The following is a 17873-nucleotide window of genomic DNA, read 5'->3' on the forward strand; positions in this document are numbered from 1 at the left end:
CACATCACATTTTTGCAACCCAAGTTGTCAGAAGTTGCAAAAGATAATTTTGTGAAACTATTTTCGATGTGAACGAATAAACAACAGATAATCAACAGTATGAAGTGTTAAACAAACTGTACCTCCAACCCTCGCAGACTCTCTGTCTGTCTCTTACATTCACTCAGCCCTTCCATCCCTCTTTATTTTCCTCCTAATGGATGAGCCCAATGTCATCCGCTCCCCACCTTTCAGTCTGGCCTATTTTTAGCTCCTTGTGTGCTAGGCTGAGGAGATGCGTGAAAGTGGGGACTGTGTGCAGATTCTTACAGTGACAAAATGAAAGGAGACCAAAGGTGTATTGTAAAACCATGTTGACTGAGAACAGGTAGTGTTTGCATTTTTAGAATCACTAAGGGGGCATTCACAGTGGACCCTTTCTTTCATTAAAACAGATAGACATATAGACTTAATAACACATAAGCACTGCAGCTAATATAAACACTTAATATGCTCATATGTTCATATGCCTACCACACCCCCAGATTTATATAACATTTGTCTATTGTAAAACTGACATTGATCTTCTGTGCTGAATGTCAAAAGTTGAAAAAGTTTTTTAACTTTACACAACAGATGTAGAAAAACACGGTGTTGTATTGACCAGAGACGTCTGTTGAGCGCATATGGTTACATAGATCAACAATAAATTGCGCAAAAAGAATGCTAGATTGCATCATGCGTGAACGGCCTTTAGGAGTTTAGTGAATCAGTGTCGTAGAATGTCTACTAAAACCAGACTGGCACAAATCATATCACAGAGACCTTGATATTTCTACTGCCCACATGTGCCAATTCTAAGTACATGCTGATCTCTGAAGTCACAATCTTTGGACAAAATTCAGACATCATCTGATAACATGAGGATGCATGAAACAAATGCACAAACACAATGAAAAGCTTTTAGAATGGAATTGCCCCAAGGAGCTAGAAGACACTAATAAATCTCCTTCATGTGTATTAAAGGACTTGTGATGGTAAAAATAACTGGAGTGCATTTTAACATTGCATTACATCTCTTCCTCCTTTATGACTGTAGTTTTGAGTAGTTTTAGCATAACATTCCAACCTCCTGCTGTTTTATGCATGTGTCCGTATGTAAGACAGAGAGCGAGAGAATGCGTAGGAGGGATGTTACATTGGAATGGAAATCTAGGGATAAGGACAGGGCAAGTGCTGTAGAAAGAGCAATAGGAGTTTTGATATTAGAAAGATAGTGTTTATTTAGGTGGCTGAGTCCGTAAAAAGCTCAAGGCAAAGCAGCTAGTACTTTTCAGTTGATGGATTGTATGGAAGGTAAGGGGAAAGGGATGCCTCTCTCTGCTCATGCTCTTACATCTGCTCACTGACTGGAGTGGTGGGTGGGAGGAGTTTTACTGCTCCTGCTGCAGAAAGAGAGGGAGGGAGGGAGGGAAGGAATGATCTCGGATGCATCATTGCCACAGAGGAGAGACAAAAAGAGAGAGCTTTCTGCATCACACCTCTTTTCTTCATTTACGTTCCAGACGCTGGCTCCTCTCTCAAAAGCCCCATTCTCCATTTGAAATGCCAGTCACCCCTTGGCTTTTTCTTCATTCTTGATCACGCACAATTCCTCTGCATTGATGTGAGGGAGCTGGGAGCTCGGAACGTGCTGAGGAAATTCCCCATTCTCTGCCTGAACGACAGCTGAAGTTGATGTGAAGGTTTCAGACTGTGGATTTTATCCTCTTTGAGATTTCCAGGAATAGACTGATTTTTACTTTGGAGGATTTGCCAGTGCTGTCATTGTCTGTGTTCCTGGCTCCTGACTAAAAACAGTTTAAGAGCGATTGGGACTTCTGTGATCAGAGCGGCAAGGACTCAACTTTCTCTCCTTTTTCAGCCTCTGCCTGCCCCGTTCAGACATAGCTGCGGATCTCCCCGGTAAGGTGGGGGACCGATAAAAGAGGGGGTGTGTGGATGTCCTGTACTGCTGGGGTTTGATCTGGACTTTAAGCTGGACTCGCCATCTGCCCCCACAGCAGTCACAGAGTGTATGATCCAGTGTATTTTACTCAGTAAGTGGTTCTCTGCAGGATACTGTCACTGAATGTGTGTGTGTTTGTGAAAGGATTTCTGCGGACAAGGAGCATTTGCATTTCATGTTGCTGTTAATATGGCAGGCACCTTGCACGGACACATACCCCTTCTGTCTGATACATACAGACTTACTGTGTGCATCCTTTGCTGAGCTAGGGCACCAAGGAACTAGCACCCTAATTGTGCGCCCAAGCGCACCCTGAACAAAATGAATGCAACTGAGCTGAACCAAAGCACAGAACCCTTTTGCCTGCTGGACATTGGCTACTCTCAGATCTACGACACCTGCCTGCTGGAAGTAGCTGTTATTTTCTTCTTGACGATGCTCATCATCTCTGGAAATCTGGTTGTTATCTTTGTGTTCCACTGTGCACCACTACTCAGCCATCATACAACCAGTTCCTTCATACAGACAATGGCATACGCAGACATCCTGGTCGGGGTCAGCTGTCTCATCCCTTCACTGTCCCTGCTCTACCACCTGGAGGACTTGAACGAGAAACTCACCTGCATGGTTTTTAGCTACATGGTGTGCGTGTTGAAGAGTGTCTCCATGGCCTCTCTGGCATGTGTTAGTGTCGACCGTTACATTGCCATCACCCGGCCTCTTTCCTACGCAGCTCTGGTCACACCCTGCCGTCTTCGCACCTGTATCGCCCTTATTTGGCTATACTCCGCACTCATCTTTTTGCCCTCTTTTTTTGGTTGGGGTAAGCCAGGATACCATGGTGATGTGTTCAAGTGGTGCTCCTCCTGGGACACCCAGCCCCTCTTCACCACCTTTATTGTTGCTGCCCTCTATGCACCGGCTGCTTTCACTGTTTGCTTCACCTATGCCCATATCTTTCGCATATGTCGGCAGCACACCCGTCAGATCAGTGAACGAAGGGCTCGCTTTGGCCCACAAGATTCTGAGCCAGGTGAACAAGCCTACACAGACAAACGTTACGCAACTGTGCTCTTCCGTATCACCAGTGTTTTCTACCTGCTTTGGCTGCCCTACATCATCTACTTTCTGCTGGAGAGCGCAGGGATATACCACCATGCCATCGCCTCATTTCTGACCACATGGCTGGCCATTAGCAATAGTTTTTGCAACTGCCTCATCTACAGCCTTTCCAACAGCGCCTTTCGCAAAGGCCTTAAGCGCATCTGCCTTCTATGTCTGCAAAGTACCGACACCAAGAAGCCCCTTGGAGATCTAACAGCTCCTTCTCGTCCAGCTTGTCATGTGTAGCGCCTTCTGTTGGAAAGGAGAGTCAATTTGGCGATGATGGCAAGTGTCTTGTCAAGTTAAAAGTGGATGCTGAAGATTTGTATCTGTGCATCTGTGCGCTGTCCCAGTTTGGTCCCAGTCAGTTGGTCTGTTGGTCAGACAATGGTCTGTTTCACTATGTGTAGTTGTGGAGTTATATTGGAAGGAGAGGTTGACCCTTAACCCTGGTCATTAGAAATGAAGAGGAACGTTATGTGATAGTGGGCTACACTCATTGGTGTTTACTGATATACCATTTTCAGCATATTTTGATACAATGAATACACATACAGTGATAACCGTGAGTAAGTGATGGGGAAAGGAGAAAAATCGAATTCTGTTAGATAGAATTGTGATTATAAAGTTTTTAGATTTCTTTGTCAGTATGCAAAAAAGCGTACTTTTCATTAGTGACAAAAACAGTGCTGAGGTATGTGGATTTTATTTATTTTTACACTAGAAATACACAATTTCTACCGCGTAATTTCAGAGGATGAACTGGTCATGACCCTTCTCCTTAGTGGAATAATTTTTTGGTAGATTCACAGTGCTTTTTGTCTCTGGACCAGCTACGAGTCTTGACCTTAAGTAGTCAGATTGGAATTTTTTTCACAAGAGCTTTTCCCAAAGAGCACAATTCTACCCAAGCCCTTCAACAATGCAGCAATTACACTGTCTTCCTATTTTATGATTATATAATGCCATGGAGGGATTACATTATCACGCCTCCAATATAAGGACATCATCCTTAAAAAGCGACATTAATACAACATCAATCAGATGGCCTATTCTGCCTGACTCCTTTCTAACCCTTGATCGAACTGGTGATCGAACTTTCTTCTCTCACCCCCAACTCCATAGGCCATAATCCTTCTGAAGGATTTATTTAATTACTTGTAGGGTCTGGTTTGACATTGATTTCAGTTTGTTAGTAATGCCTATTGGACCTTGTAATACCTGCTAGAATGACTCTTTGACTTGCCCTCTACCGTGAAGTACCCTGTGGAACTCATTGCCATGCTTGGTTTGCTTTCTCGTGTTGCAATGAGTTATAGTGATGGGATGAATGGTTAAAGAGGGGAAGGGAACATCTTTCCAAACGCATTGCTCAAAGAACATCACACTTAAAATATGACCACACATGAACATAACAGCTGTTAATTACATCAGAGGGGTTTTAAGATAAACGGCACTGTAGTGGTATAGGTGCTGATGTGGAAAAGACAAGGGCAGTTAATGATTAAAATGCGGGTCGTTTTTAAAGCTACTGAAACGATGATGGCAGTATGCAGTGGTCAAAGTTCTGGCAGATGTTCCTGAATAATCTTGCATGTGCATATACAATCTTAAAAAATACTAATGTAGCAAAAAACAGAGAGTGAACTACTTTTTATTGCGCTGTATTATGTATCTTTGTGACAAACTTAAGAAACCTCATATACAGATTCTGTACATAATTAATTTGTGGAGGTGCCAAGAAAACAGGGCATTGAAAATCACGCCCTTTGTCCTTCTTAATGCTACGACTGTGATCATGAATTCCCCTCATTTGGATGGTACTGTTAAATATTGGTTCCTATGCAGATATCTTTGTCTTCATTATTGACCAAAGTAAGAAATATATTTATTGGAGCTTTCTGATAATCATTCTTTTTATTTATTTACTTTTTAATAATAGAGGATTCACAAAATTGTTTAAGTATTAAGATTGAAAACACATTTTGTTGAATATAGTGTTTCATCGTTTGCAAATGTAAGAAGTCTTATTAGATAAAACGTCCCTTTTCTCTTTATATATAATGTAATAATATTTTGAGGATGACTTTTACCCTCTCTTTAATGGAATGCTTTTCATTGGCGAGGGTCATGTTTTGCATATCTCAAAGTCCAATTTTGGTATGACATTATGACAGAGACTCTAATTTTATAACCAAAGTAGTAGTTTGAAACTAAACAGAAATTAATGGACTTGCTTTCGTAGTTGTAATACTGTTATGTGACAAAGTGTGACTTATAAATGTAACGTCAAGCCTTTGAAAGGTAATCTGTTAGGTAGGGTTGATACATTCTGAACTGCCATGTCATGGCAGGGCGCTGTGCAATACTTCCATTTTCTAGAGAAAACATACCGCACACAATAGAAAAGGGCTTTTATTTTATCCAGGTGTCCTACATTTGTGTTGAAATGCAGATCTTGATCTGGTGGCCTCTGGCCATGTGCTGTTTTTTAACCAGAGCTGAAAGAATTTGTGTATCACTGTTGAGCCGTTTACTCATCCACCACTTTATTGATCGCACATGACCACGAGTGTGCGGAACGTCATGGGTGTTTATGTGCTTTAAACCAAACAAAGGCACGTGTCTATTCTGAGAAAATGTTCTTAATTTATTTTTGGACTCTGTAATGCTCCTGGTGCATCTGCGTTCAGAACTCACTCAAATCCCTCTAATCTGTAAAACATTTCTTTTATTCACCTAGAAATAAACTGAGATTAAATTAAACACCCCAAATGTTCATGTCCATGTTTGAGTAACTGTCTCTTACATTTGCTCTTACATTAGATTTTTAGAGACCAGATTATCCAAACCATTTGTTACTCTTATTTTAAAGTCTAAAAGATTAGAGAATTTTAGAATTGTGAATTCCAATAGGGAATATCAATGTTTCGAGTGACGTCCTGTTATAAGATATTTCATTGGCTTGAATAAATAGTGATAGTTATGTCAGATTTTTGTGCAAAATGTTCTTTCAGATCGGTTCTTTTCAACGAATCAGTCAAACAGGTTCACAAATTGGTCTACATGACTCATTAGTGAACTAGTCTGAATTTAAATAAAATTAATTTGAATGGATATTCATTGGTCAAAAAGAGTGGGAACATTGTTTATATATATATATATATATTTGAAATTCTAGATCTTAAAGCATGTTTACCTGTTTTTAAGATCTGTAGATATTGTCTTTTGAGGATATGTCTACATGCCTCTTTCTATGTGAAAGATGTAGTTAGTGGGATTTTTGTCTTTGACAAATGCAATTATTGTTTTGTTTTTTGTCTGAGGGTAACATTTACACTTGGTCACTTCATTTGTTTTGACTGATTGGATTGCTGGATCTGATCATGAAAGTCCAAGTGTAAATGCCCTGCTAGACGGATTCGAGACGGATATAAATCCGTAGGTGGTTTGAGACACATTCCCAGTCAAAACTTGATCAGTAAAACTGCATGAAGTGACCAAGTGTAAATACCCCCATGGATTTTAAGACCGCACTGCTGCCCAAACAGGTGTCGGCATTGCATGTTTTGCGTCATATACAATGGTACGTCTGTCTAGTATGGGAAAGTTTTCAATGTAATTGAACTTTTGGGACATTTCGATGCCAGAGAGCTTGATTTGCATGTTTTTGTCTCTGTATGATGCCAAAGCATTTTTTTTTTCCTGTGGGAAAATGGCTCTGTTCTTGAAATCAATTCAAGGGCTAGTGCTCTCAAGGGAGCTAATCTCCCATGATAACTTGTTCTCTGCTGTGCCATATTAGGATGCAGGAACACACACCCCTCTGCCCACACACACACACAAACACACCCCTCTGCACCCTCGCCTTAATTGTACTAGGCATCTTTATTTAATTTATTTGTTTATCTTTTAAAAATCTGTTAAATTGTTGAGCCAGGTTCTTTAATTATTGATCTTGCCCTCTTAAGTGGCTCTGATTTTTATTTGACTAACTGGAGAGAGGTGTTATTCACCTTTCACCTTTAAGTGTCCCAAATTGTATTTAATTTCTTTGAGTGAAGTTGCTGGGCTGAAAGGAAACTCCATATTTATTTCAGCAAATCCAACAAAATGTTGTTGTAGGGCTCTAGCTGAGGTACTGGCGTACTGTACTGCAAGTTTGGTAATGATGTCATGTTTTAGAAAATATTTGTGGATAATATATTTATATTCTGGTATATCTGCACTGAGAAAATAAATGTGATCTTATCCAGTCTTGTTTGAACATCTGTTATTGAATGAATAAAGAAAATATTTGAGTGCATGTGTGTGTGTGTTTGTTGAATGTATGCTGTTTTATGTAGATGTATGTATGTGCTTGAGTGAGCGTCTGACAGTACATTAATAGTCGTCTCTTTGCAGACAGGCTTTAGTAGGTAATTACTTGCATTGCAATGCAATTTGGACAAATCTTACTTTTGCTGATTTTTTTAAATAACACAATTAATGCAATGTTTTTTTGTTTTTTGTTTTTTCATTTTGCTAAATTTAATGAATGTTTTTCCTCATTTCCTGTGGCAAAAATAGACATACCTAAATGTTCAATAGGTACCAGCATGACTCGACTGCACATCCTAATACAGAAACTAAAAACATATCATTTAAAAAGTCTACTGGAAAATGCCAGAAGATTTTGCCCATCTTTTAATTACAGCATGTCCAATGATTTTTGGCATATTTATCAAAGATTTATACCTGTACAAATGTGACTAATTAACTGTATTTACAAAAAGGTGTACATGTTAAAATAATTAAAATAAATTATGACTAACCAATTTCTTGCAAGTTCTTTGAGACAAAGTATAAAGAATATATTAATGATTTTATTTTAATATTTTTGTAATGTACTATGTGATTATACACAAAACTGTGCAATTAGATAACATTTTATTTATATATATATATATATATATATATATATATATATATATATAAATTAGGCCTACGTGGTTTATTGCTTACATGTATAATTTGTACTATTTGGAAGTCTTTACATTGGTATGTAAAACAATTGCTATGCGGTGCCGTCTCCTTAAGAAAACCGGCAGTTCCGTGTTTTGTGCGTGAAGAAGACTGGTGTTACACGACTTCTTTATTAGAAATACATTTATTTCTCTTTTTCTGTTTTTGATCAACAACTCACTGTAACAAACAGAAAAGGTATTACAAGAGACGTTGGCAGTAGAGGGCAGTCAGCGCTCCAGCTCTACAGGCAACACACCTAGTCAAACCAACTAGAGAAACATTCAGCACAACCTTCCACAAGCGCTTTTGTACATAATGACAGCTTGACCAAGCAGAATATAAGGATCTCGCTAAGTGTTTTTCAACAATTAAAACTGCATTTAATTTGACACAGCATTCTAAAAACACAAAAAATAAATCATTCTGATACGGGTCAGGAGCTTCAGTTAATGTTCACATCGTCCATCAGAATGGATAAAATGTGATCTCAGTGATTTGGACCGTGGCATGATTGTTGGTGCCAGATGGGCTGGTTTGAGTATTTCTGTAACTGCTGATCTTCTGGGATTTTCATGCACAACAGTTTCTAGAGTTTACACAGAATGGTGCCAAAAACAAAAAACATCCAGTGAGTGGCAGTTCTGCAAACGGAAACACCATGTTGATGAGTGAGGTCAACAGAGAATGCCCAGACTGGTTCGAGCTGACAGAAAGGCTATGGTAACTCAGATAACCACTCTGTACAATTGTAGTGAGCTGAACAGCATCTCAGAATACACAAAACCTTGAACCTGGAGGTGGATGTGCTACAAAAGCAGAAGACCATGTCAGGCACTTTATTAGGACCATAATGTTCATAATAAAGTTCTCAGTGAGTGTATAATTATTTTTAATTATTCTATACTAAATTATCTTTATTTGTGTGCCTTTCTTGAAAATATTGATAAATGTGATTAATTGTGATTAATTCTATTAATTAATCTGCATTTTTTTTTTTAGCAATTGTGACTGACTTAGTATAAAAAAACAAGTAAATAAATCATTGAGAACCTCTTTCTTACTTATATTTCCATTACACCATGTCCTAACCTTGCGCCGTGACTAGCTTCCAGCGACGTAATTTGTGTTCCCATACTGAAAGCATGCGTATATGCTGTGTGTGACACACTAAAATTACAGCCAATTAAAACATATCTAATGTTTAAATATATAGTTATTTGGAATGAATTTTGGACCAGCGAGATTTCACTGTGGCTGTTAAGGACTCATATTTAGTCCCAGATTTAAGTGGAAGAGAAAGCATTTTTTGGCTGTATTACGTCTGATTAGAACACCAGACATACAGAGTTTCCACAATGATAGTTCACATAATATAATGTACAATTAAGTCTCATTAAACCATTCTTTGGTCAGTAATGTGTTCTAACAGACCTTAGAGAGCCCTGACTCCCCAGCATGTGCCCAGTGGTTGATGTGTTTAAGGGAAAAGGAAGTGGACCCTCCCTGCCTCCCTCTTATTGAGGGAGTGGACTAGAGTCAATCCACCAACTTGCCCACCCTCAGTCTCTCCCCCTCTGAGATCTCATCAGGCTAGCTACGCATTTTATAATCAGCCTCCCCCAAGAAAAACAAAATGCCATTTTCACCCATTGTTGCCAATGAGAAAATATACCGTAAACAATGGCCTGGAAAAAATTACCATGCACTTCCTGTGGAAGCACTCTACCCCACCACACACACAATCTCATCATTACATTCGAAACCCAAGGAAAGTTTTGCACTCTGTGTTCACGCAAGAGGTCCACACAAATCCCCTTCTAACTGGTCTTACGTCATCAGGTTTGGTGCTGGCAGAACTTAAATATGGTTCCATATACAAGATATCAGGCACATTGAACTCTCAGCAAACCCTGAAGACATGTTCAGACTTCCTTCTTGTGGGGTTGCTAGACAAACGCTGAGAAAAAGAGTCTTGGGAATCCTTGTGGAAGAAAAAAGAGAGAGCATTTTCTTTGGCTTCCTCTATTAATTATTTGTTTATTATTAATTTCTTCCTGTCATTCTTTGCGTTCTTGTTTTTCTTTAGTTTGTGCCTGAATATATAAAAACATATTTATGTGTAAAACAATTAAAATGTTAATTCATATGTTCATATACGTATATATGTACGTCTGTTTGCATTTCTGTGACTAGGTGAGACATTGGACAAGGAGAAAATAGATATTATTTTGAATTTGTTGAGCAGAAAAACAAAAAAAGTGTTTTAGTAACTTATTTATTAAATTGTAAATTTAGTAAATTGATTACTTTTTCAATGAATTAATCAGTAAATAATTCTAAGTACAATTTTAAAGAAGTAGTTAGTAATTTGTAGTGGATTACCTTTTTGTAGTAACTTACCCAATATTATATAGAACTTACAGTTGTAAACGTGCGGTTCTTCGCATTACTTTTTCTTTCCTTTTTTAATTTTTTAATTTTTTAATTATATGTCTTCTCAGCTCTCGAGGAATTATAGTTTACATACGTTTCCAGTGGATGCACACTCTCGAATCTCGCTAGATGCAGTAGGTCATCCCGGTACTTTCTGCCTACAGTTTTATGAATATTGACGATTCAGTTATACTACTCATTTGACATATTGTACAGTAAGGAACTAGGCATATTCAGACACAGGGATTTAAAGACAATTATTGGGAAACACTGATCAATCAAACGTTTACTTGACACATTCTGGCCCATAATCCTTTGGTTCTTTCTGGTCTTTTTCCAGACCTGCTTAGCATATAGGTTTGATCAGGTTACTGCTGGCCTCCTTCCCAATAGATGATCTCTCTAGTCTACTTTAAACATTAAACATCAGTCTCCTTGTAGTCTGAACCACTGACCAATCTGATCTTTCTCCGAGACTTGTTTCAGGCCAGGCACAGTCTATTCAGGTCCGATTACAGTCTGATTTTAAACTGGACTATTTTTAGCTTCTTCTAGTCCAATGGATTCACTGTAGCACTGTCCTACTTTTATCTTAGATAAAAGTTTTCCCTTTTCATTTTCTTCTGAGCGTGTTGGCCTGTGACCTAGCTGGTGCTAGCATTGAGTCAGTCTGCCTCGACGTTCGTGCTGATTTTGCGTAGCTGCTGAGCTCGTCGGCTGAGCTGCTGGCTGCAGATGCATTATTTAGTGGCTCCTCTCATCCACATAAACAGAGCATCAATTATAGAAAGAGAGGGTAATTAATCTTTGAAAAGGGGGTATGCTTACTATTGCTGGATTTCGCTGTTAGCCCAAGTGTGTGGGAGTACTTGTGAGCGCCTTGCAATGCACACGCTTTTCTATTTGGTGTTTATTCAGGAAAACACGTCTTCCCTGTAGGTTACTGCATAGGCTTTAGTCTTGGTACCAATGTTAGCAGGTGGCAGTTGACTTGTATTAAAAAGAGATGGTGTGAATTCAAGGAAAAGAGCAGAGAATGATGACAAGAGGGCATAGATACAATCGTGCAACACATAGGGTGACTATTTTGTCTACAAAAAAAGAGAGGTGATGGGTAATGAGGGTCTGGAAAAATAGCAATAGAGAAACTGGAACAGTGCAAAAAATTCAGTGTTTAAGGTGCAATGAAAGAAATACTTATGAGTGTGATTAGTCCTATTAGGAGGAGACTATTGACTTGTGCTTGAAAGCAGATGAATAAAACATGGCGTCCTGAATTTAGGATGAATCACACCGTCCAGACATGCACACCCAAAGAGAGACAGCTAGTGGATACTCCCCAGCTCTAGAAGGATGAAAGATTAATCTTGTGTATGGCATAGTCAGACACTGAAACTGTGATCCTGGTCCAGTTAACTTCTAACAGTTGTACCACTAGGTGCGCGTATGTATAAAGGCTGTCCCAATTGCTTAGGTCTCTTCAAGTAATCCCACACTGACTGAAAGATGTTGAGATCTTGGCTCTGTGAGTTTGAAACTCAAGATTTACCATCTTTATGTATCTTAAGAAAATGCTTGGTCTCTCTCACGCATTTGCCACTATTTAAAATGTGATATATTGAATCGCGATGCAATGTTCTGTGTAGTGGTTCCAAAACCCTCCCCTTTTTTTCTACAGAGTTCTGGTGTGTGTGTGTGTGTGTGTGTGTGTGTGTGTGTGTGTGTGTGTGTGTGTGTGTGTGTGTGTGTGTGTGTGTGTGTGTGTGTGTGTGTGTTAGACAGGCTGGAACAAGTCTCCTTTCACATCCTGACATTAATGACCATGGATAGTGATTGCTTTAATTATGATAAGCAGTAGGGTTGGGCGATGTCCCCTAAATTGGCAGTTGACGATGTTGACAGTAAAACATTGCGATGGACGATGATATCGTCGGTGGGGTGGGGCGTGGCGGGGGGTGGGGGAGGGGTATATAATTTCATATAATTTTAAAAAATTATATGAAAAATTATTATTTTGTTATTTTACTAACCCAACTAATGACTCGTCGGCGCTTTATCAGTAGGTTGCACGACACGTGAAGCATTTTTTTTTTTAGCTTTCACTTAAGAAGAGTTGTGCACTTTTTATTTTAATATATCTCTTTACATAAATACTATTTTCCACTTAAAAACTATAATTTCGTTATTTTACTCACTGATGAGCAAAAGGTCGAGGCAGAAATGACCATGTACCTGCAGGAAATGGCCATTGATGGGGAAGAGGACCCGCTGACTTGGTGGAAAACGAACGACAAAGGTTTCCGTTCATGGCAAGATTAGCACGGAAATATCTGTGCATATGTGCTACCAGTACTCCATCAGAGCGGGTCTTCAGCACAGCGGGTAGTGTAGTTACTCCAATCCGCAGCTTATTAAAACCAGATAAAGTGAATATGTTGGTATTTCTGGCCAGAAACATCGAAATTTAAACATGGTCTATGGTGAAAGATATTAGACTTCTTTACGCATTTTTCAGCCATCCGTTGCTGGAGCTATTCGATTTTGCATATTATTTTTTAAACGTTCATTTGTGTAGTTCATATGACCACTTTACAATATTTCAATAACATAATTTATTTTGTAGCCTGTGCTGAAGTTAATTGTGCTGCTAATTATAAATGAAATGTTAATGCCAAGTTTCGGTCTGAGTGTTGTTCCGTTTTCTTGTTCTTTATTTGTTGTTCTTCTATGTTTTAATAAATGTGTGTTATTCATATTCACCTTGTTTCTTTCATTTGATTTGACATTATGGATTTATGGCCAAGGACATTTTTCTTTAAAAGTATTAACCAGACAAAAGTTATTTGACGTTCGCTGGTCTGGGTTTATCTTAAACTGCCGCTTCAGTGTATACAAGAGCTATGTGACAATGAGCAAGATTTTCTGAGACACTACAACTACTAATAATTAATTAATTAATAAAGGCTATTTTCTTGTAGCCTACAACATAAAATATTTTAATCTAAATGTACAGTGTAAGACATGTAAAAAAAAGACAAGAAGCTAACAATGTCAAGATCAATATTTGTGTAGCCTGCCTGACACAGTATTCTCACAGACTAACACGTCACGTCTCTGGCATATACTACAGTATTTAAAATAGCATATATGCATTAGTTATATTCTCAATTTAATTTACAGAGCAATCCCTGCAAAGTTTTTAGGTTAACTATAGAAGAAACTAGGATTAGTGAGTCACACTAGCAAGACTCGCAAAAGGGGGCGTGGCATCACGATGGTGGCTCTACATCGTGATGTTGGTCAGCCATCACGATGGACGATGATATCGTCCATCGGCACAACCCTAATAAGCAGAGATCCCGTTTTTAATCCTGGGAAAAGTCGTTCTATCAGGAAGACTAGTAGACTTGAGTGAAATATAAGATGACATTTATTTGATGCATATAAAACAGAAAAGTAATGTCTCTCTTTGGCATAGGACCCATCTGGTGGTCCGAAGAAGTTGCACTCTGAACCATCATATCCTTCCAGGGGCAGGGGCGAGGAGCCTACCCCCGTGCTGGACGGGACTCAACTGGTGGTGGTTGGGTGGTGGAGGCTGCAGTGTTAACACACTGAAACAGCAATGTGATAGATTGAGAGCAGACTTGTTTTGGACTAGCACTGCCATGTTTTTCTGCATGCCTTAAGCACTTTTTAAACTTTAAAAATAAAACATTAGTAGGCTAATATACACACTGTATGCTAACTGTTGCACTGCGATTAAGCATTGAGAAGTATCCAGGCAAATGTCATCTTTTTGGGATCATGATTTCTACAAGCTGTAAAATTGAATATAAAACCTATTTTGTAGAAAAACAGAAATGTATCATGGGGAACCTAATGTCTTGGAAAATAGCAATAAATAAATGTTCTGTATCGTTCTTGCCCTTTAAAGGGGTTATGAAAATAAATATATGAACAAACAATTGGCCTTCATAAGGTTGCAAGCGCTGTGACGATTTGGTCACCTAAAAAGCTATTGAGTCATTTCAAATCTGGAAAAAGTTTACTGTATATCTACCTAGCATATTTGCACTTAGCCTATATTCATCTTTGCAAATTCTGTCGAATGATGTTCACGGAGGTTGTAGGGGAGAGTGGGCACAAACCAACACTTATAGGTTTCCTTACATTTGTGTAAATACACTTGGGATTCAAAGTATTTTTCTTTTTTAACATACTTTTACACATATCTAGTATAAATATGTGGTCTTATTTTATGAATACAGCATGTACTTTTTTCCCCGTCTACCTGGAAAAAAAGAAAGTGAAATGTTACAACTTGCCCACCTACGGGGCACATTTAACAGATCCGTACAGCGTAAAATCCCCCTCTAACACCTGTATCTGACCTAATTAGAATAAATAGAAGATGAACAAAAATATTATGTCCATCATTTTATTAACTTTGTCAAGTATAATATAGCAGTAATTTTGACACTTGACAATGAATACACAACAAAACCACAGCTCTCCGCTACTTCAGGTTTGGAGTGTTCCCTGCATGAGACGGCCAATTTACAAACTGGGTAACCACCATTAATATTTTTAAATGGCCAAATAATTTCTACATTGTGGACTTCAACCGCACCATAGATGAGGGGAAATAAAGTTCTGACATTCGATGTGCTGCGTGCGCTCTGAATTAAAAAGTGTGTGTATGTAGCTGATTTTTTTTATGTAACTAATATTTACAATGGAAACGTTAATTTCTTTACTTGTAAAAAAAAAACAAAAAAACAAATCTTGAGTCACACAATGGCGTGAACGAAAAATAAATGGCAACGGTTTATGACAGCCGTATGTTTTTTAAACCGTGGTACACTGTGAATGTTGAATCTCTGTTCTGCACACAAACGTTCTACCGTGCATGATAAGCATCGCTACGACACACACCCTCACGTAATCAACTCTGATTTTGTTGACACAGACACGTGCTGGGATTGACCCAAGCAATGTTACTAGGGTTTGATCCCAAGATAAAATTTCGGGCATTCCGGCAAAAATGAAAAACACAATAGGAAATAACAGAAAAAGCAGTGAAACAACTTACTTTACTGTACTCTGTTAGTAACATTTTGACTATTTGACTGTTATAGCTTATTGCCACAGGCATTATGTAATGTCTAGCTTTATTCTCATTTAAAATGGCAAAAGGATGTTGACAGCAGTTTGCCTTTAAGCTGCTGTGCCCCCACTGGGTGTGCATGTGTGTTCGAAACAGAGTGCACCTATAAATAGATGTTGTATAGTCTAGATTGGGCTTTGTGTGTTATGGCACAGAGCTGTACAGTGACTCTACTATATGGAACACTGCAGTTCTGCGTATACAGTAAATGTAGTGTATCTTTATCTGTTTACACATATATCCAAACTGTCTTCAGTTGGGCTCACAATATGGGTGATTTGTATTTGTGGGTTGAATGTAAAACTTACTATGTCAGGCAGAGACATAGATTCTAAAAGAGTCCAAAATGAGTAAAATACCAGATGCAGTGTTTTTGTTTAAATAAAATACCAGTAATAACCAGAACATTTTTGATTTGGTGCATAATGCAGGACTTTTATCTGTAAACAAGCATGAAACACACCAGGAATGTGCATTTTACAATGCTTTATTGTCCAGTATTTACCAAATTAAACATTTATAGCCTATATATTCAACAAATGAAGGAATGAGGAATAGGGTTTATTAAATAAACTCAAATTTAAAAGCACACCATTTACACACACTGTGAACTATTTGCCAAAAATTGGTCTAATTTTTCCTTTTCCAGTGTGTATATATGTGTGTGTGTGTGTGTGTGTGTGTGTGTGTGTGTGTGTGTGTGTGTGTATACAGTATCTCACTAAAGTGAGTACACCCCTCACATTTTTGTAAATATTTGATTATATCTTTTCATGTGACAACACTGAAGAAATGACACTTTGCTACAATGTAAAGTAGTGAGTGTACAGCTTGTATAACAGTGTACATTTGCTGTCACCTCAAAATAACTCAACAGACAGCCATTAATGTCTTAACCGCTGGCAACAAAAGTGAGTACACCCCTAAGTGAAAATGTCCAAATTGGGCCCAAAGTGTCAATATTTTGTGTGGCCACTATTATTTTCCAGCACTGCTTTAACCCTCTTGGGCATGGAGTTCACCAGAGCTTCACAGGTTGCCACTGGAGTCCTCTTCCACTCCTCCATGTCCGCATCACAGAGCTGATGGATGTTAGAGATCTTGTGCTCCTCCACCTTCCGTTTGAGGATGCCCCACAGATGCTCAATAGGGTTTAGGTCTGGAGACATGCTTGGCCAGTCCATCACCTTCACCCTCAGCTTCTTTAGCAAGGCAGTGGTCATGCTGGAATACTGCCCTGTGGCCCAGTCTCCGAAGGGAGGGTATCATGCTCTGCTTCAGTATGTCACAGTACATGTTGGCATTCATAGTTCCCTCAGTGAACTTTAGCTCCCCAGTTCTGGCAGCACTCATGCAGCCCCAGACCATGACACTCCCACCACCATGCTTGACTGTAGGCAAGACACACTTGTCTTTGTACTCCTCACCTGGTTTCCGCCACACACGCTTGACACCATCTGAACCAAATACGTTTATTTTGGTCTCATCAGACCACAGGACATGGTTCCATTAATCCATGTCCTTAGTCTGCTTGTCTTCAGCAAACTGTTGTGTGCATCATCTTTAGAAGAGGCTTCCTTCTGGGATGACAGCCATGCAGACCAATTTGATGCAGTGTGCGGCGTATGGTCTGAGCACTGACAGGCTGACCCCCCCACCCCTTCAACCTCTGCAGCAATGCTGGCAGCACTCATACGTCTATTTCCCAAAGACAACCTCTGGATATGACGCTGAGCACGTGCACTCAACTTCTTTGGTCGACCATGGCGAGGCCTGTTCTGAGTGGAACCTGTCCTGTTAAACCGCTGTATGGTCTTGGCCACTGTGCTGCAGCTCAGTGTCAGGGTCTTGGCCATCTTCTTATAGCCTAGGCCATCTTTATGTAGAGCAACAATTCTATTTTTTTCAGAACCTCAGAGAGTTCTTTGCCATGAGGTGCCATGTTGAACTTCCAGTGACCAGTTTGAGGGAGTGTGAGAACGATGACACCAAATTTAACACACCTTCTCCCCATTCACACCTGAGACCTTGTAACACTAACGAGTCACATGACACTGGGGAGGGAAAATGGCTAATTGGGCCCAATTTGGACATTTTCACTTTGGGGTGTACTCACTTTTGTTGCCAGCAGTTTAGACATTAATGGCTGTGTGTTGAGTTATTTTGAGGGGT

The 17873-nt window shown here is 39.2% G+C and overlaps 2 protein-coding genes across 5 annotated transcripts in view; both read left to right on the forward strand.

Moving 5' to 3' along the window:
• Positions 1-17873, forward strand: part of LOC127636484 (rab GTPase-activating protein 1) — a 126413-nt gene that overhangs the window by 66318 nt on the left and 42222 nt on the right. The window lies entirely within an intron of this gene.
• Positions 1580-7861, forward strand: LOC127636486 (probable G-protein coupled receptor 21). Its single transcript, XM_052116966.1, has one exon. It carries the CDS (start codon positions 2309-2311, stop codon positions 3335-3337), a length of 1029 nt encoding a protein of 342 aa, XP_051972926.1. The 5' UTR covers positions 1580-2308; the 3' UTR covers positions 3338-7861.

Source organism: Xyrauchen texanus, chromosome 44 (genome assembly GCF_025860055.1).
Source record: "Xyrauchen texanus isolate HMW12.3.18 chromosome 44, RBS_HiC_50CHRs, whole genome shotgun sequence".
Lineage (NCBI taxonomy): Eukaryota > Metazoa > Chordata > Actinopteri > Cypriniformes > Catostomidae > Xyrauchen > Xyrauchen texanus.